The sequence below is a fragment of the Chiloscyllium punctatum genome, chromosome 7, assembly GCF_047496795.1.
Source record: "Chiloscyllium punctatum isolate Juve2018m chromosome 7, sChiPun1.3, whole genome shotgun sequence".
Lineage (NCBI taxonomy): Eukaryota > Metazoa > Chordata > Chondrichthyes > Orectolobiformes > Hemiscylliidae > Chiloscyllium > Chiloscyllium punctatum.
This window is the reverse complement of record NC_092745.1, coordinates 101,555,339-101,577,146: the sequence shown is the minus strand read 5'-3', so window position 1 is coordinate 101,577,146 and position 21,808 is coordinate 101,555,339. Positions and strand designations below refer to the sequence as shown.

The window sequence follows — 21,808 nt, the reverse complement described above, 5'->3', positions numbered from 1 at the left end:
CTAAACCTATGCCCTCTAGTTTGGGACTCCCCGACCCCAGGGAAAAGACTTTGCCTATTTACCCTATCCATGCCCCTTATAATTTTGTAAATCTCTATAAGGTCATCCCTCAGCCTCCGAAGCTGCAGGTGTCTTCCAAATCAGAAATTCTAGCTTCAAAACTTTAATTTTGTACTCCTACAGAAATACTTTGTTAGTGTAACAGATATTTTTCTGTTGATTTTGAGATCAGGATGTCTTCTTGCTCGAAGCATTGAACAGACTGAGAAAGTTGGAACTCCTTCAGCATTTACAGCAGAGGAGGGAACATCTAATGTGATATCACTCCACACAGATTGTGCCCCAGAGGGAAGAAAATCAGTATAGAGCTTGCTGCATTATCCATTTTCATGGTTGTGATTTGTAGCCATTTGTTTTGTTCATGTCCTTCCCTCTTCTAAAGATGATGATTCAACTGGGTAAGATTTTATGAGCACTGGCATCCCCTAGAAACTTTGCTTGTGCATTCTTCACCTGTGTATTTAAACATTTGAGATGGTTTGTCTGTAATGACATTATAATCAAGCCTCATATCATCCACACCTAATATCTGTTCCAGCATATGTAAAGCAGGGAGAGATATGTAGTCAAGGAATAACATTTATGTGGCATGTTATTCCTTTCCCTGCACTAAATGTTTCATTACACAGAACAGGAGATGAATCTGAGACCATCTCATTTGTGTAGTTCAATTACATGCTGACTTTGCCAACTGAGCTATCTAGGTTAGAAAACTATGTTCTTACATTTGCTCAGATTTTGAAAGGTAACTCAAACAAGAAAACATGAATTAAAAATCACACAACACCAAGTTATAGTCCAACAGATTTATTTGGAAATACAAGCTTTTGGAATGCTGCTCCAAAATAGAATGCCAGTGGGACAGGATCATAGGACACAGAGTTTATAGTAAAAGATCAAAGTGTAGTACAACTGATGCGATGTATTAAACAAACCTAGATTGCTGTTAAGTCTTTAATCACATAGACATGTTGCAGGTTTCGATTCATTAATATGCAAATCCCATGAACATTTTTCAAGTCACATTCCCGAGATAACTTAAGGTTTTATATTAAAAAAAAGTGACATCTCCGCTCAGACAATGCATTAATGGTGTGAGGTTAGAGTCTGTCTGTATTCCAAACTTGAGTCAGACTGTTTTGTTTCCAAAGTAGGAATTTATAAAATGTCACATGGACTGACTGACTACAGATTGTGTGCTTTTTGAACAATATAGAATGTATCTGTAAATACAAATCTGCAAATTCAAATTCACCCCCATAGACTTATGTGTGTGTGTGTGTGTGTGTCTGTGTGTGAGGGACCAGGTTTGCATGCCAAAATGCAAATATTTTCATGCATAAGTTTGAACAAGACTTCTTTGATGCACAGACCTTCAACCAATCTATACACCAAATATATTGATGACATTTTCTTCCTCTGGACTCATGGCAAGGAGTCACTGAAACAACTGTACAGTCATATCATTAACAAGTTTCATCCCACTATCAGACTTGCCATGGACTAATCTTTAGAATCAGTCTCATTCTTGTACACCCGCATCTCCATCAAGGACAGACACCTCAGTACTTCACTCTACCACGGGCCCATGGATAACCTCATTGTGCTTCACTTCTCCAGCTTCCACCCTAACATATTAAAACAGCCATCCCCTACGGACAAGCCCTACGCATACACAGGATCTGTTCAGATGAAGAGGAATGTAATGGACATCTGAAGGTGCTGAAGGATGCGGTGATAAGAACAGGGTACGATGCTCAACTCATCAGTTGCCAGTTCTGATGTGCCACAGTGAGAAACCGTAATGACTTGTCAGGAGATAGACAAGGCATATGACCGATAGGGTGCCATTCATTGTTCAGTACTTCCCAGGAGCTGTGAAAGTGTCTCATGTTCTTTGTAGCCTGCAACACATTATCAATGAGGATGAGCACCTCGCCAAGACCTTCCCTACACCTCCATTTCTCACCTTTAAACAACCGCTAAACCTTACATAGACCATTGCTCGCAGCAATCTGTTCAGCCTTCAGGACAGCACCAACCACAACACCATTCAACCCTGTCATGGCAACCATGCAAGACGTGCCAGTTTGTCGACATGGATACCACTATTACACGCAGGGACAGCACCCACCACAGGTGTGTGGCAGGTACCCATGTGACTTGGCCAGCGTTGTCTATCCCATACGCTGAAGGCAAGGATGCCTCGAGCCATGGTACATTGGCAAGGCCAAGCAGACAGTACGACAATGGATAAATGGACACCACACAACAATCACCAGACTGGGGAACACTTAAGCGGTCAGCGACTTTCAGCCTCAAATCTTTGGGTGACCGTCCTCCAAGGCGGACTTCGGAATACAAAACAACACAGATTTGCCATGCAGAGGCTGATAGCCAAGTTCGGCACCCATAAGGATGGCCTCAACCTGAATTTTGGTTCATGTCACACTACAGGTGACCCCACTACACTATATACACACACGCTCTTATACGTGATCCCACTCACATGCTCATGCAGATCCTCATTCATACACACATTCTTTCTCAGACACACACACACACACTCTCTCACAACTCTCTCACAGGCATGTACTCCACCATACTTGTGTGCACATGCACACACACCCTCTTCCACACACACACATGCGCACACACATATAAGTCGATGGGGTGAATTTGTATTTGCAGATACATTCTATTTTGTTCAAAAAGCACGCAATCAGTAGTCAGTCAGTCCATGTGACATTTTATAAATTGCTACTTTGGGAATAGAACCGGTCTGACTCAAGGTTGGAATACAGACAGATTCTAACCTCACACCTTTAATGCATTGTCTGAGCTGAGATGTCACCTTTTTTTTAAATCTTAAGTTATCTCGGGAATGTGACTTGGAAGAAGTTAATGGGGTTTATGTATTAATGAATGGAAACCTGCAACCAATTCTCAGTGATTAAAGACTTAACAGCAATCTAGGTTTGTTCAATACATTGCATCAGTTGTGTGACACTATGATCTTGTGCTATAAATTCTGTGTCCTATGATCTGCCCCACTAGCTACCTGACAAGGAGCACTGTTCCAAAAGCTTGTACTTCCAAATAAACCTGTTGGACTATAACATGGTGTTATGTGATTTTTAACTTTGTCCACCCCAGTCCAAAACCAGCACCCTCACACCAAGGAAACATGAGTGATGCACACCAAAGTGGCTAATTCATTTTCTACATTCCTTATCAAAATGCTTACACAGACGTGGAAGATGGTGTGTAATTGATGAATATTTCATTGCTGCAGGTATAAATATCTATTCAAGATCAGCTACTAAATTTGCAGGAGGATATTATACCATTGTAGTGATGGTATATGAAATGATAAGGAACCACATCTGACCAATTCAGTGAAAGTTACACAGGTTTTGCAATTTGCATTGTTGTAAAAAGTCTAGATACATTTTAAAAACATTTCTTCCATTTCGTTTGAATATTTTCCACCTCATTGGGTTCTCCACCCTGTTGCTATCCACCACTCTTAAGCTTTTTCATGAGCACTTATGAGGAGGCATTTTGGTAAAATGATTTGCCTTTTGATATTCAGAGAAACTTATGTTTTCCCTATAGTCTTTGTAATAACATATTTTTAATAAAAAAATCCATTGAATCATTCCAAAAAAACCATTCCAAAATCCAAATGGAGCATATTTTAGGCCACTTTTGGAATACTATGTGCAGTTCTGGTGTCCCTGCTATAGTAAGGATATTGTGAAACTTGAAAGGGTTCAGAAAAGATTTTGAAGGATGTTGCCAGGATTGAAAGGTTTGAGCTATAGGGAGCGGCCGAAGAGGCTGTTTTCACTAGAGGGTCGGAGGCTGAGGGGTGACCTTATCGAGATTTATAAATTCATGAGCGACATGGATAGGGTAAATAGACATGTCCTGTTCCCGGGGGTGAGGGAGTCCAGAACTACGGGGCATAGGTTCAGGGTGAGAGAGGAAAGATTTAAAAGGGACCTAAGGGTCAACCTTTTCATGCAGAGGGTGGTACATGTATGGAATGAGCTGCCAGAGGAAGTGGTGGAGGCTAGTACAATTATGATAATTTAAAGACATCTGGATGGGGTAATGAACAGGAAGGATTTAGAGGGATATGGACCAAGTACTGACAAATAGGACTAGATTAATTTAGGATATCTGGTCAGCACGGATGAGTTTTCATGCTGTACATTTCTATGACTCAATGTGATCATTATGTATTTTCAGAAAGTATTCTTTTCAGTATCAGTTGAGCATCTTTTTGTACCCTTTAGCAGGGGGAATAAATTTTCCTGTTTTGAGATATTCCAACGCTGATGCTATTCCTGCCAATGATGTGGAGTGAATATCCTTCAAAGGAATTTGTATGGATGTTTCATTCTCGGCAGTGGAACCCAAAACCTCACACAGAAACTGGCAGAAATGTGTTGAAAATGAGTAACACTGATATATGTGCACATCATACTTGCTTCAAGATTAAAGCATCCCTTAAATTGAATAGGTGAATAGTAATCCATGATCACGATTAAACCCATGCATTCGCTTACTTGAGCCTTTTGATGTCTTTCCCTTTTTTTTTCAGGCTCTGGATGTACTTACATCAGCAGTGGAATATGGCCTGGATGAGCTTCAAAGGGTAAGATTTTTGATTAAAATATCAGGTTGACAAGATCAGAAGGATGACATTGCTTGTTGTGGTGGGTATGTAGAAACATAAAATATGTAGTTGACTTAACACTGGGATGGGCAGTGATTCATAAGTTCTTTCACAATGCAACTTCCTAATTTCATAATACTGCCTGCTGTGATTCATACTTGATTATGAAATTTGCAGTGAATTGGAGAAGGAGAAACACTCCAATTTACATTGTATTTGTAATCCGATTATTTTGGAGCCTTCTGATAATACATGCATATATACAAGATAATTTTTATCATTCTTTACATACCTTTCAGTGGATCATTTTAAATATAAATTTTCCTTCCATCAGAGAATTGTCCTTTGTCTTTCGCTGTTTGTTGCTCTCTGATTCAGTTCATCAATGTATGAGGGGAGCTCTAACAAGTGACCGAGTTTATTTTGCTTTAAACCTTTCAAGTAGATGAATTTATGAGTTGAGAAAAAAGATGCTGTTATTATTTCAGAGGAAGTTGTATTGATTTTAGACCTATGAGTAGCATAGAGTAGGAAATATCTTCATCTGACAATGACAATGTAAATTTTGGATATAGAATTAAATGAAAACCCTGCTGAAGTGAGTCGCCATGGTTTTGTGTCATAGGTTACAGCAACATTGAAAGGCTACTGGGATTTCTCCTCAATTAGCTATGCTAGTAGTTCTAATTACACATTCCCATCTTGTTCCAATAAATGTTAATTCCCCTGGCTAACAAGAATCTATCTTCCTCTAGCTTATATACATCCAGTGGCCCTGCCTCCTACAATTTCTGTAGCAATAAGTTCCAAAGTTGCATAACTCACTGGAATCAGGATTTCTCCTCATCGCTGCCTTAAAGGGACAAGCCTTAGTTTTCACGAATTTTTGCTGATCCACAAGATGAAAACATCCTTTTCATGGATTAGTGGTGCTGGAAGAGCACAGCAGTTCAGGCAGCATCCAAGTAGCTTTGAAATCGACGTTTCGGGCAAAAGCCCTTCATCAAGAATAAAGGCAGTGAGCCTGATGCAGTCTCCTCTACACTGGGGAGACTGGGTGCCTCCTAGCAGAGCGCTTTAGGGAACATCTCTGGGACACCCACACCAATCAACCACACCGCCCCGTGGCCCAACATTTCAACTCCCCCTCCCACTCTGCCGAGGACATGGAGGTCCTGGGCCTCATTCACCGCCGCTCCCTCACCACCAGCCGCCTGGAGGAAGAACACTTCATCTTCCGCCTTGGAACACTTCAACCCCAAGGCATCAAAGTCGACTTCAACAGTTTCCTCACTTCCTCTTCCCCCACCTCACCCTTGTTCTAAACTTCCAGCTCAGCAGTGTCCCCATGACCTGTCTGGACTTATCCTACCTGCCTATCTCCTTTTCCACCTATCCACTCCACCCTCTCCTCCCTGACCTATCACCTTCATCCCCTCCCCCACTCACCCATCGTACTCTATGCTACTTTCTCCCCACCCCCACCCTCCTCTAGCTTATCTCTCCACGCTTCAGGCTCACTGCCTTTATTCCTGATGAAGGGCTTTTGCCCAAAATGTCAATTTTGAAGCTACTTGGATGCTGCCTGAACTGCTGTGCTCTTCCAGCACCACTAATCCAGAATCTGGTTTCCAGCATCTGCAGTCATTGTTTTTACCATCCTTTTCATGTCTGTCTTGTCAAGAACATTCAGGATCTTATCCACTCCAGTCAAGACTAAAGCCCTGAAATAATGCACACTAGAGGCACTTTAATGATTTCATTGGCATGTATGCAGAAGTTACAGTAGGAATTGGTAAAATAGTCTGCCAATCTGTATGGCTATTTATAGCCTTCATGGTCAGCAGTAGAATGATGATCAGTCCAGCACAGTGGTACCTTCTTGGGGCTATCTTTCCAACAATATTGAAGGGTTGATGCCTAGGGCAGCTCTTATACTTTGGAAAGTGCCATAGTGTAAATTATCTTTTTCTTAATTCCTTTATAGGATGTGGACATTGATGTTCAGGCTAGCATTTATTGCTCTTCCTTAATCACATCCCTATCCTTGAAGCTGGTGCTGCTTCTTCTGAAGGGTACTGGGAAGCACACACACAGGGTAGTTTGCCTGAACTCCAAAGCTTTGGTGTCACAGTTGTAATTCCACCACTTCCTATCATTTATTTTGATTTGGATAGCTAACAGTGCAATTTTGTCTTTGGTGGCCTATTTTGTCATGCATAGTCATTGTGGAAGAGCTTGAGATTAAGTTTTGTACATTACACCAGTAGTGGAGAATCTATCCAATTTATCCCCTATGGAGTTGGGTAGTTTTGAACATGGATAATTTTATCACAAAGAGCTTTCATGGTAGACACTATAACATAATTTAAAAGGGATGTAGATAAAAGGTGTGGAGAAAGTGCAGGGAATTTTCTAAATACTGTTGCATATTAAATTGGTTAAACTTTGTTCCTAATTAGTGTGAATCATATGTACAAAATTCATTACTTCTAAGTGAAAATGTTATCTTCGTGATATGATTCAGGCTAGTTTCCAACCTCAAAGGAAATATATTTTTCATTTCAACACCATGCATCCTGAATATGTGTTTCAGTGATATTTGAGACAGTAGTAAAGGAACTACTGAACTTTGACAGAGCTTCTCAAATGGGTTTATTGTCAAAAAAAAACATTTGTAGTTACATGGATACATAACCTTGGCAAAAATGAGTTGCAAGAGCTGTTTGCATGAAGGTAACTGATAATTATGAGTCCTATACATGCAGTGGAAATGCTGCCAATCTATTTTTAGCTTTTGAACTCTTGGTACAACACACATTCCTTTTTATTTCATTTGTAATTTTGATGAAACTATGCCTCACTCTTTCACTGATATTAAACCCCCCTTCCCCCTGCCTTCAGCTTTCATGGTTACCTTTACTTTTCCATTTTATTTTTGTCTTGAAGCAATTGCATGCTTGCTGGGGGAACTCTTCATCAGGCACTGCTTACCCTACAACCCTTTTTTAAATGACTGTTCTTCACCTGAAAACCTAGATATTGTCAGTTGTCATTTGCTGATAAGTGACATTGTAACTGAGCTGGAGCATCTTCCACACATGTACTTCCATCAAAACTCCATTTATGCCGAAAGCAAGTTTTTCCCCTTCTTAAGGGGACATTTGTTGCCTGACTGACTAAAATCTACTGATTTAACACTGTGACGATGCTGCTGATTTAACAAGGTGATGCTGATCTTGGCTTTGTTTCAGAGAGGTCATAAATGCAGCGATTCCGAAAAATCTAGGTGCAGGGTTTTAGGGCCAGTTTGATTATAGCTAATAGATGCTGCCTCAGTCAAAAAGCTTTCAAGTTTTAAAGAAAAACAATGAGAGGGGGTGGCCAGTTATCCCAGCTCAGCTTTTCTTTGGTATGGTATGGCTTTTTTAGCAATCTGGCTGTTCAGTCAGTTTTGAGGCTGTTGGTCCAAGAAACAGCTACATGGCAGATGGTGTTCCACGCTGAATCTCGCTCGCTTTCTCGCGCTCTCTCTCTCTCTCACGTGCTCTCTCTCATGCTCCCTCTTTCTCTAGAACCACATTGCTGTGGGTCTGGAGTCATATGTACAGCAGAGTAGGTAAGGATGGCAGTTTCCTTCCCTAACCGACACTGATGTACCATAGGCTTTTCGTCAAAATCAACAATGGTTTCACTGTCATTATTAAACTTCTAATTTCATATATTTATTGAATTCAAATTCCGCCATCTGCCATGGCAGGATTCAAACCAGGACCCCTGAATGTTACCAGGATCTCTGCATTAATAGTCTAGTGATAACACCACTAAGCTGTCACCTCCTCATCTGCAATTTTAAATTTTATTAAATCCTTTATAATGGATTTTAATATTTTCCCAATTTCAATGTCAGGCAAACCCATCTCTACATCCCTGTTCTTTTCTCTTTTTATAAGTAATAGTTATATTAGCTACCCTTCAAACCGTAGGAACTCTTCCAGAGTCTATAGAATCTTGAATTATAACCATCAATGCACCCACTATTTCTAGGGCTACTTCCTTAAGTCTTTGGGCTGTACATTTTCACTCCATGGTGATTTGTCAGCCTTTAATCTCATCAATTTCCCAAACACCGTTCCCCTACTATATACGATCTCCTTCAGCTTCCCTGTCTCAGGAGAACCTGTGTTCCCCAACAATTTGGGACATTATTTGTGTCCTCCATTGTGAAGGCTGAATCATAATATGTGTATAAATTGGTTGCCATTTTTATGTTCTCCATTATAACTTCCCCAGTTTCTGACTATAAGGGACCTACTCTTTTTTCCACTAATCTTTTTCTCTGCTCATACCTATAGAAGCTTTTGCAATCAGCTTGTATGTTCCTTGAAAGCTTACTCGCACTGTATTTTCCCCTCTTAATCAATCCCTTTGTCCTGTGCTAAAATTTAAACTGCTCCCAAACCTCAGGTCTGCTACTTTTTCTTTTGGGGAAATTTGTATGTCCTTTGCTCCCTAGTTTCTCTTGTTAGCAACAGTCACGTCACCTCCCTTATTTAAAGTTAAAAATCACGCAATACCTGGTTATAGTCCAACAGGTTTAATTGGAAGCACACTAGCTTTCGGAGCGACGCTTCTTCATCAGGTGATAATGGAGGGCTCAATCCTAACACAGAATTTATAGCGAATTTACAGTGTGATGTAACTGAAATTATACATTGAAAAATTGATTGCCTGTTAAGCCTGTTTAAGCAGTGTTTACATCACACTGTAAATTCTTGCTATAAATTCTGTGTTAGGATTGAGCCCCCCATTATCACCTGATGAAGGAGCGTCGCTCCGAAAGCTAGTGTGCTTCCAATTAAACCTGTTGGACTGTAACCTGGTGATACGTGATTTTTTAACTTTGTACACCCCAGTCCAACACCAGCATCTCCAAATCATTCCTTATTTAACATTGTTTTCCTGTGAGGATTGTAGGAGCCTGTTATTGATATGTGCGGGTGGCTGACTTAATCTCAATGATGTGCATGGCACTGTTGCTTGCTGGTTATGGACTTGATTAGCTGTATATTCTCACATAACAAATTCTGGAGAGTTTCAACAGTATGCCTATGCTTCACACTGAGTCATATGCACAGCGTTTGTCAGCAAAGGCAGTTTTCCTGTCTTCAAGTCTTTCTGGAAACTGGTCTCCGTATATGAGATCTATGTCAGGACTTGCATGTGGCAGTTGCAGCGTGTGCAAAAGTCTGAACTGTATATATATATATATATATATATATATAAAAAGACTGGTTCCCATTTAACAAGATTGATTGTTATACCTTCAAAAGAACTTGAGCAAATTTGTCAAACATGGTTGTTGGGATCATTGATGAGTAGGCTGGGAGCATAATGAATGAATAATATAAAGAATATTAATTGCTATGGTGACTCAGGAATAAGTCCTGAATATTACACACAGTCAAATCCAAGACAAGAAGCTTAGAACTAGTTCTAAGAACTACAGAATTGTTGGTGTGGAAGAAGGCCATTTGGCCCATCATGTCTGCTCTAGCTCTCTGAATGACCATCATGACAAACAATTTTCATTCAAGTTTCCATTTCTCAATTGAATTATGCTTTTGGCTTCAGCATGTAGGATCTCTGATTCAAACTAAATTTAAAGACAAAGATCCTGAGAACAAAGTCTTTGACAAACTGATGGGACTGAAGGCAAACAAGTTGCCAGGACCTGATGGCCTATTTCCAGGGGTTTTAAAGGAAGTGGTCACAGACATTATGGAGGCATTGGCCCAAATATTTTAGCACTAAATTCTGGGAGGTTTCCAAAGGATGGAAAACTGCTAATCTGATGCTCCTGCTCAAGAAGAGCAGGAGACAAAAAGCAGGAAACTATTGGCCAATTAGCTAAACATCTGTGGTCGGGAAAATGCTCGAGTCCATTATTAAGGAAGAAATAGAAACACTTAATGGATGCAAGCAGAGTCAATATGATTTTCTGAAGTGGAAATTATGTTTGACATATTGCTCAAGTTCATTGAGGGTACAGCAATGAATCTTGTTAAATGGGAATCAGTTATTGATTTGATATAGTTCATTTGGATTTCCAGAATGCATTTACTAAGGTTCCACATAAAAGGTGGTTGGACAAGGTAGGACCTCATGGTATTGGGGATGATATATTAATTAAGACTGAGGATTGATTAACACACAGAAGACTGAAATTCAGGATTAATTGGTCGTTTTCAGGTTGGAAATTTGTAACTAGTGGAGTGTCACAACAATCAGAACTAGAGCTTCACTTTTTTTTTACATATTAGTGACTTTGAGGAAGGGTCAGAGTGTAATGTATCTAAATTCGCTGATGATGCAAAATTAGTTGGGAGGGCATTTTGTGGAGAGGTCATAAGGAATCTACTTGGGGAGGTAGATAGCTTGATCTTGGCAGGTGGAGTTTAATGTAGGAAAATCTGTAGTCATGCACTTTGGTAGGAAGAATCAAAATGTGGACTATTATTTAAATGGAGAGAGACTCTAGAAAATTGCATTGTCTATTGTTCCTGTCCATGGAACTCAGAAAGTTAGCAAGTAGGTATAGCAAGTAATTAAGTAGGCAGATTGAATTTTGACCATTATTGCTAAGGACTTGCAATTTAAATACTGGGAAGTTTTGTTACAGCTGTATGGACAGTTGGTGAGGTCGATCCTGGAGCATTGTGTACAGTTTTAGTCCCTGTATTTAAGATAGGATATACTAGCATTGGCAAGTGTTCTGAAAAGACTTACTGGGCTGATTCCTGAGATGAGGAGGTTGACTTATCAAGCATGGCTAAACAGATTAGGCCTCTATTCATTCGAGTTTAGGAGAATGAGGGGCAATCTTACTGAAGTGTGCAAGATTCTGAGGCGGTTTGACAGGGTATGTGTTGAGAAAGTGTTTCCACTAATGGAGGAATGGTTGGTTGTTTCTGGTAAGGTGGGACTTAATAGTCAAGGCCTGTGATAGGCTGGGTCTCTGCTCTATTTATCCGATTGGCTTATGATCCAGAAACCTTTCTGTGTGGAGGCGGAATTGAGTCAATGGACATGCCTGTCACTACATTTAACTTTCAGAGCAGAGGCTAACCAACCAACAATTTTCATTCAAGTTTCCATTTCTCAATTGAATTATGCTTTTGGCTTCAGCATGTAGGATCTCTGATTCAAACTAAACTTAAAGACAACGATCCTGAGAACAAAGTCTTTGACAACTGATGGGACTGAAGGCAAACAAGTTGCTAGGACCTGATGGCCTGTTTCCAGCATGCATTTGTAAATATGTCTAACTGGCTACGATCACTAATGATTAAATTCAATGAAGTGTTTGTCAATATTATTTATCTTTGCAGAGATTTGGTGACTTGAAATATGAAGCTTGTCTATGTTGTGTGCTTCTTGCAGGCCTGAACCTGCCTCCTGAACATATTCCAGCAGTTCACATAAGTCCAGGGTATCGTGACCTGAAGGCTTTTAAGAAGTGATTACATCGAGCATCCCTCATGTCAGCCAGGATGTCTTCATAAAAAATCAAGAGACATCTTTCATTAGATGGTTGTCTGTTCAAAACAAGTGAATATATGTTATCGGAAAGTGTTTTGAGTGAAGAACACACGTATTGAGCTTGCCGCAATGAAGGTTGTGGCATATGTTGAAAATATTTCAAATATAAACTGTTAATGCAGGATTTGAATATATACTGGTAAGAATGCAATGGTTGGTTGGCCTCTGATCTGAAAATTAAACGTGGTGACAGGCATTTTCAGTGACTCAATTTCTCCACACAGAAAAATTGCTAGATCACAAACTTGTAATTATTATCTCTTTCCACTCATTGCACTCTGCTACAGATTGCAAACTTTATTCATTTTGCTATGTCATTTGATGTGACAGACTGCTTTGCTTCAAAATTGGGAGTTACTGTCGTTGGAAATTTGTTGTTTTATTTTACATGGCTTCCTGTAGCACTGCAATGCTGCTAGTATCGATGCTGACTGCCACTTTACAGCTACAGACTGGTTGACTGGATCTGGAGATGTGTCCATATATCACAACAGTGAACTTAATGTGAAAGTTCACAGTGACAGCATAGATGCAATTAATATGCTGTCTATTTTACTCTTAATTTAAAGAGGAGCTTTTTTTTTGGCTCTCACCAGTGAATTTTTAAAACAAGTCTATTTTAAAGGTCCTTGAGTTTTGCTAGTGGAGGAGAGTGTCCAGATTGGGATTGGGTTAGTATGTCAAATATAACTCTACTTACATATTCTTGGCCAAGAGACAGTGGGAGAAAAAGGCAAACGAGCAGGAATTTAGCATAGTCCTAATTGACCTGGTGATGCCTTAGGGCAGCATGATCTAATGGGAAGCATGTTCATGGGAAACATTCCATTATGGAAAGCTTTCAGAGGATATTTTCTCACCAACATAAGAGGATTTCTGAAGTAATCATTACACCCTTTAAACAATTGGCAACAGCTGGGTTTTATTTTAAAATTAGTCACCATTAGACATTTGCTGATGTGCCCTAGATCAAAACTAAGAGTCAATAGGTCAAACTTTCATCTTTCTACGCTATGTGTATGCGCATGTGATACTTCACTGCAGATGTACATCTTTTATCCCTTTTCTTTCCCTTCTGAGATGCCCTTCCCTCCTTGAATCACGTATTTTGTGCTTGAGAAGTTGGAGTGAACTGTATTCTCCAACCCAGTGGTGAAGCTCATAGCTTCTCACAGGTGAAAGAAAAAGAAGAACTCATATTGATGTAATGTCTTCCCTGATAACAGGTAGTCCCAAAGCCAACCTTTGATATGAAGCTGCTAATGTAGTGTCAAAAAATACAGCAGCTGGTTCACTCCCATCAAAATCTTCCACAAGCAGGAATCAGATAAATGACTATGTGATTCATGGCAGAGTGGTTGAGAATAAATGACTCCAACATTATGAGAATTCTCTGTTCTTATAGTGCTATGGTCTCCTTCGTATCCACTTCAGAGAACAAAGTTTTACTTTATTGTCTTCCCATCCAAAATATCTCATCTCCAATAAGTTCAGTAGTCCAGTCTGAGCTTTTGGAGTGGAGCTTGAACTTATGACCTACTGACTCAGAGGCATTAATGCAACCACTGAGCCAAAGCTGACATGAAAGCAGATTAATCATAAACACTTTGTGCTTTTATATTACTCAGTTGCACTCTGCAGAGCTCTGTTTAACATCTTCATACACTGTGTGCCGGAAGTTAAATACTCTGTTTATTGGAGCTTCTGTTCATATCTCTTTATTATTTTGTATTGTGCACCAGTGCTGCACAAATCTTTTCTTGATGAGAATTCTGATGTTGTACAGATATATATTATTACTAAAATTTATATTGTAAAGAAACTAACCTGCTAAAAGTTTTTAAGCAAAGAAATATTTTCTCTGCACGTCTCCATTTTCAGATCCTTGCTTACCTCCTCTTGTTGTTTTACTTCCCATTGTTACTTTCATGAAGCTATTGTCCTTTCCTTATGATATGGATCTGTAAATTTTGTGAAGACATCTTGTTTCATTTACAATTTTTCACGTTAGTTGTGTTCACCTCTTTTGCTGTCATCATGATACTTTACTCCACATTGGAATATAGCTCCACAACTGACAGCTTTCCTAGCTCAGGTGGTAATTATGAATGTGTGAATTTGAGGACGGGGCAAGAATGTCTTGCTGCAACAGTACAAGGCCATGATGAGATCACTCCTGGAGCAGTTTTAGTCTTCTTATCTGAGGAAGGATGTTCTGGCTATGGAGGGAGTGCAACATAAGTTTACCAGACTGATGTCGGGGATGACAGGATTAACATATGATAAATGACTGGATAAGTTAGGACTACATTCACTGGAATTTAGAAGATTGGTGGGGGTTAGGGATTTCATAGAAACCTATAAAATTCTAATGAGTCTAGACATGATAAATGGAGAACGGATGAACCCAACGACTGGGGATTCCAGAAACAAGGGTCATGGTTTAAGAAGATGGGGTAGGCCATTTAAAACTGAGATGAGGAGAGATTTCTTCCCCCAGAGTGTTAAATCCATGGAATTCTCTGCCACAGAAAGTAGTTGAGGCCAAAGTATTGAATGTTTTCAAAAAGAAGTTGGATAAAGTTCTTAAGATGAAAGGGATTTAAAGGGTTTGGGGAGAAAGTGGGAACAGGATACTGATTTAGATGATCAGCTATGATCATTTTGAATGACAGAGGAGGCTTGAGGGGCTGAATGGCCCACTTTTACTTGTATTTTCTGTGATTCTGTGAAGGTAAGTCATAAAAATTGGGAGGATGGTGGAGAGTTGATCGGTCTTTGCAATTGAACCTGTGTTCTTCACACAAGTGTGTGGCTTTGTTCTTTCCCACACACTCATGTTGCATGAGGCAGTTGTCGAGCTGTGACCCACATTGAATTCTTGATTGATTTTTCCTATTCCAGTTCAGTGACTGTTGTGACCAATGATGGCACCTATGTCACGGTTTTTCTCCCAATTGGCTAAATTCTTTGGGGATCAAATTTGGAACTTCTGGTCTGCCTGGTATAGCTAGATGTGCAGTTAGTAACTGAACTGCTTGAGTGTTTTCGCAGATTGTTTATTCTGTATTTTTCTGAGTCTATTTTTTTTGCAGCAAGAGGGTTACTTGGGCAAATGTTATTGAGCCAAACTGATGTTGCTTTGAAATATTCACTGTTACTCAACCCTTAGACTTGGAGCAATTTATTACAGCTAATTATTTGAAAATGTATTTAGAATCAATCTTCCTTTCACATACCACATTTTATCATCAATGAAACATGCCTTTGTGTGTTAAAATCCGAGTATAGGCAAAAGCTATTCTAGAATTCATTGTAGCAGGAAATTTAAGCAACCTTCTCTCTATGATCCATTGATTTATTGTGTGTAAAAATAGAAGGAAAGGAATTTTAGCCCTTCAAAAGGAAAAGATTGCTAAAATTATTTAATTTAAAAGATCTTCTGGCAGTGGAAATGTTTGATCAGGAAGCCATCAGGCGGAAATATAAAATATGGCTCACTACATCTTTCTTCTCACTCCACTGGGAAACCTTTTAAAGTGCTGGAATTTGTCTTTTGTGGCTTGTTATGGAACATTAAATACAGAATCTGGAGTTTCTTCGGCAGCTAAGCCATTGGCAATTTGAATAAATTGCTCCTGGTGTTTACATTTTAAAAAAAAAATGAAATAAGGCTACTTTTCTTAACTTAAAGTCATGAACTTTTATATTGACTTTTACATGTTTTGAATAAAATTATTTGTTCTTTTTAAAAATTGTTTTCCTTTTCTCTCACTGGGCCAAATTAATAAAAATGTAGATTTGTATTCCTCACAGTAAGGTAGGTCTTTGTGTTAATCCTTTGGATGATATGGATGAAGATGGGTAACATTTGATGCTTTTGAACATCATGGATTGTGCCTAGTGGGATTTTACACTTTAGGGCCCAGCTATTAGCAATATATTTGAGTGACTTGGATGAGGGCGTAAAATGTAAAATTTCCAAGTTTCCGAATGATATATAACTAAGTGGGAATGTGAGTTATAAGGAGGATGCAAAGAGGCTTCAAAAGTATTTGGATAATGAGTGAACGTGGCAGGTGGAAAATTATGTCTAAATGTGAAAGTATCCACTTTGGTGGGAAAAACAGAAGTGTAGGGTATTTCTTGAATCATGAGAGATTGGGAAATGTGATGTCAAAACTCTTGGAGTTGTGTGCAGTTTTAGTCTCCTTAATGGAAGCTATGCAATAGAGTGATCACAACATTGCGTTACCAGGTTGATCTCTGGGTTGGTGGAATTGTCCTGTAAAAAGAGATTGAGGATACTGGGTCTATATTCAATAGAATTTGGAGGAAAGAGTGGTGACCACATTAATGCATTCAAAATGTTTACAGGATTGACTAGCTAGAAGCAGGAATTATATTTTCCCTTGGTTGGGGTAAGATGTCTAGAACCAGGGACAAAGACTCAGAATAAAAGTTAAGAACTGAGATGAACAGGAATTTCTTCATTTAGAGGGTGGTGATACTTTTTGAAATCCTGACTCCAGAGGTCTCAGTCATTAAGTATGTTCACAACAGATCAGTAGACTTCTAGACATTTAAGAGATGAAGGCATATGGGGATAGTGAGGGAAAATGGTATTGAGGATAGTGTGGGGAAAGTGGTGTAGAGATAGAAGATCAGCCAGGATCTAGATGTTGGCCGAACAATTGGAAAGGCCAAAAGGTCGACGACGACAACTCCTCTGTGCACTATTTCACACTGTTCACTGATATTCTCAGAGTTTGAAAATGGTTTTTGAGGATTATTGAATGGTTTTGCTCACTTATGTAAAATCTTTGTACTGTTAGATTTAAAATGAGGACATATGATGACCTTTTTGTTACAGGGGGAGCAAGATATCATTGTTTTAAAACAATTGAGGCGATTGCTTATTCAGTTATTGGTTTTTAAATTTTCTATGTAATGATTCACAGTATTAAACTAAATAACTTTGAAGTGAAGTTAACATTAGCAAATGCACAATGGTCAGACTGGGAAAGCTAGTCTTAATGATGGTGACCGAAACAACCATTGTTGATTGTCGTAAAACTCCATATGCTTCACTAAGTCATAGAGACATACAGCAAGGAAACAGACCCTTTGGTCCAACCCATCCATGCTGACCAGATATCCCAACCCAATCTAGTTCCACCTGCCAGCACCTGGCTGATATCCCTCCCAATCCTTCCTATTCATTTATCCATCCAGATGCCTTTTAAGTGTTGTAATTGTCCCAGCCTCCCCATCACTTCTTCTGGCAACTCATTCCATACAAGTACCACCCCCGAATGAAAAAGTTGCCCCTTAGGACTCTTTTATATCTTTCCCCTCTCACCCTAAACCTATGCCCTCTAATTCTGGACTTCCCCACCCCAGGGAAAAGACTTTGTCTATTTATCCTGTCTATGCCCTTCATGATTTTGTAAACTTTTGTAAACACCCCATAGCCTCCGACACTCCAAGGAAAACAGCCCCAGCCTGTTTAGCCTCTCCCTAAAGCTCAGATCCTCCAACCCTGGCAACATCCTTGTAAATCTTTTCTGAACCCGTTCAAGTTTCACAACATCTTTGCGAAAGGAAGGAGACCAGAATTGCATGCAATATTCCAACAGTGGCCTAACCAATATCCTGTACAGCCGCAACATGACCTCCCAACTCCTGTACTCAATACTCTGACCAATAAAGAAAAACTTTCACTATCCTATCTACCTGTGACTCCACTAGAAAATCTACAGTCCTTACCCGATCTGGGCCCATGTGACTCCAGACCCACCGTGATGGGGCTGACTCTTAATTGACTTCTGAAATGGCCTGAATGAGATACTAAGTTCCCAGGGCAATTAGGAGATGGCAACAAATGCTGACCTTGCCACTACCACCCATATTCTATGAAAGAAAAAAAATGCATAAAATTGCATAGAACACATGACCTTGTTGTGGTGTCCTTGTTCCACTATGTGTGATATGTTGCACCTTCCATGACCATTGAAGTGCTATCCTAGAGCCTGAACATGCCATTACTGGCTTAAAGGTGGGGTACCAGCAGAGCACCATAAGAATCCTCTCAAGAAGAGAGTCACAGAGTCTTTTAGCACAGCGATAGGCCCATTGACCCAAACTGGTCATTGCCGTCCAAAATATCCATCCACGCTAACCCCATTTCCCTGCACTTATCCCATATCCTCCTAAACCTTTCCTATCCACGTATTTGTTTAAATGCCTTTTAAATGTTGTTAGATTACTTAGGTTGGAGGGCCTCTTTCCACACTAACAAGTCCACACCGACCTGCCGAAGAATAACCCACCCAGACCCATTCCCCTACATTTACCCCTTCACCTAACACTACAGGCAGTTTAGCATGGCCAATTCACCTAACCTGCACATTTTTGGATTGTGGGAGGAAACCGGAGCACCCGGAGGAAACCCACGCAGACACAGGGGGAATGTTCAAACTCCACACAGACAGTTGCCTGAGACGGGAATTGAACCCGGTGCTCTGGCACTGTGAGGCAGCAGTACTAACCACCGTGCCACCCAATGTACCTCCTTAACCACTTCCGCTAGCAGCTTATTCCACATGTGAATCACCCTCTGTAACAAAAAAGTTGCCCCTCAGGTTCCCTTTTATTCTTTTCCCTCTAACCTTAAACTGATGCCCTCTAGTCCTCTCTTCCTAACCCTGGGAAAAAGACTGGGTGCATTCACTCTATCCATGCCTGTCATGATCTTATACACTTCTAAAAGTTACCCCCTCAGTTTCCTACGCTCTAAAGAAAAATGGCCGAGTTTGTCCAAACTTGCACTATAACTCAGACCCTTGAGTCCTGGTGACATCCTTGTAGATTTCTTCTGCACTCTTTCCAGTTTAATAACATCCTTCCTATAGTAAGGTGACCAAAACTGACCACAGTACTCCAAGTGCAGCCTCACCAATGTCCTGTACAGCTACAACATAACTTGAGAATCGACGTTTCGGGCATCAGCCCTTCTTCAGGAATGAAGAAGGGCTGATGCCCGAAACGTCGATTCTCCTGCTCCTTGGATGCTGCCTGACCTGCTGCGCTTTTCCAGCAACACATTTTCAGCTCTGATCTCCAGCATCTGCAGTCCTCACTTTCTCCTACAAGATAACTTCCCAACTTCTATACTCATAGTCCTGACTGATGAAGGCCAGTGTGCCAAAAGCCGCCTTCACTGCCCAATCTAACTGTGACTCCACTTTCAAAGAACTATGCACCTGAACTGCAAGGTCCTCTGTTGCACTACACTCCTTAAGGCTTACCATTCACTGTGAAACTCCTACCTTGAATTGACATTACAAATGCAAGACCTCATACTTATCTATATTAAATTCCATTTGCCATTTCTCATCCCACTTCCCCAGCTGGTCAAGGTCTTGCAGCAACTTCTGATAACCTTCCTCACTGTGCACAATACCACCTGTTTTAGTGTCATCTGCAAACTTACTAATCATACTTTGTACATTCTCATCCAAATCACTCATATAGATAACAAACAGTGATGGGCCCAGCATCAACCCCTAAGGCACTCCACTAGTCACAGGCCTCCACCCTGACAAACATCCTTCCACTATTACTGTCTGCTTCCTACCATCAAGCCAATTGTGCATCTTGAGAACTTGAGGGATACATTATATGGAATATGTTTAAATGTTTGTTTAATTCAATGTGCATAGCTGCATGAAATGTAAAGCATTTCCTATTGAATGGCCAAATTGTTTATTATTTAGAACATTTCACAGTTTGAGAGTCTAACCTTTCATTTCGTCATATCTTGGCTGAAACTGAAACCAGATAATGGATATGAAAGGCATTCCAAATATTCTCTAATCTGAAAATTTAATGATTGCTCTTTAATTAAAATTATTCATTAACTTCTTCTGTATCTGTCTGTCAGTATGTGTTTTATTTTCCAGTGTATAGTTCTGTTAATGTTACAATTTAGAAGGCAACTGAGAGATGCTAGACTTTATATAAAGTTGTTTTTGTTCAATAATGTTTCAGTGTTTTAAATGCTTGTTCGTCTAATCCCGTGATTGGGTGTGGTGTTTTGCTGTCTGGCAGTTTTATTCTGTACTCTTTGTTCCTTCTGTGTTGCTCCAAGGGTGCCAAGTTTCGGTGATACTGACAAGCAGTATGATTTCTGCATCATTTGTTGAATGGATGTTTCTTGAACATAGCTAAGGGAAGGCCCACAGAGAATTGTACTGGGAGCAACTACTATTCAGCAATCCCAAATGTAATATTCTGCCTGCTCAGTATTTTCAATGTTCCCACTGGAAAATCTTTCCTCTTGGCATATCTTTCACTTGTGAGTTAGCAAATCAGAAGCAAATAACCAGATTCAGATCTATTTGTTTGCGGGTACAAGTTACATCTTTGTGCTAACTGCCATGTTTAAGTAGCAAAGCTAATTTCTTGGAAATCAGTATTTTGACAGTAGCTTAGTGTTTGATCTTTGAAAGCAGTTGCAATAGGTGGATGCATTTTGGTTGTAATGTAAAAGCAGCTGGTGTGAAATTCCATCTAAAACCAATTTCACAATCTATACTTGAAAGACTTAAAAAGCAGCTGTGGTGCTCAAGTAGTTGTTTTTTTTTGCTTCAGTGTAGAAATATACTGTTATTCTGTTTATTGCTTTGATCCTTCTTTTCCCTTGCCCCTTAATAGCCTCTGCTAGTTTTTTCTTCAGTTCCTCCCTCCCCGTTTATCCATCTCTCATTAACTCTCCTTCAGCTCATAATTCCTTAGCTTTATGACCCTCGCCTCTCCCATTTTTTCCATCAGTTATTAACTTCATTCCCAGCCCACTTAACTAACAGGGTTGCATATGCCACTATCTTGTGTGTTTATTTTCATGATTATGCAATATTTCTGTAGGTAGTTTCTTTCCACAACCCCCAATCTCAAATTCCATAGCATTACCTTGCATCAGTAAAGTGATTTACCTAAAATAGGTATGAAACATGCTCATTGCTTTTTAGGTCATGTCTGGACAGGATTATTTGACAAATTCCTGGTGCAAAATGTGGCAAAATAATGCTGATGTCTCCCACTCACTGCAGCATAATAAATCATTTTGTAAATTGTGTTTATGGATAGGTTATTAGTATGAATCAACTATTAAGGTAGACAAAATCCATATTAGGAAGAATGCTATGATCTAAGAAGAGTGAAAGCTGAGAGTCTCTGACTCAATGTGTGGTATTGTCTTGCTGAAAGGTCAGAGATGTTGAATGAAAGAGCAGCTCCTGAGGGGTCTGTCTTGAATACTACAAGCTTTGATTAGGAGTGCTGTTCCCTGATCTTGAATAATCCTTCAGAGGCTTGAGAAACTGTGGTGATTCTGCTTGCCTGAATTGTGACCTTCAGTGAGTCACAAGGAATTTTCACAGAATTGAATTAAATTTT

At 39.8% G+C, this 21,808-nt stretch overlaps 1 protein-coding gene across 3 annotated transcripts in view; it reads left to right on the top strand.

Annotated features, from left to right (window-relative positions):
• The window catches only part of LOC140479976 (BTB/POZ domain-containing protein 19-like), a 153,445-nt gene that overhangs the window by 13,636 nt on the left and 118,001 nt on the right, over positions 1–21,808 (top strand). For all 3 annotated transcript variants that reach the window (XM_072574438.1, XM_072574439.1, XM_072574440.1), the window contains exon 3: positions 4,673–4,726. In XM_072574438.1, coding sequence (XP_072430539.1) covers positions 4,673–4,726 — 54 coding nt within the window. The remainder of the gene's footprint in view (positions 1–4,672; positions 4,727–21,808) is intronic.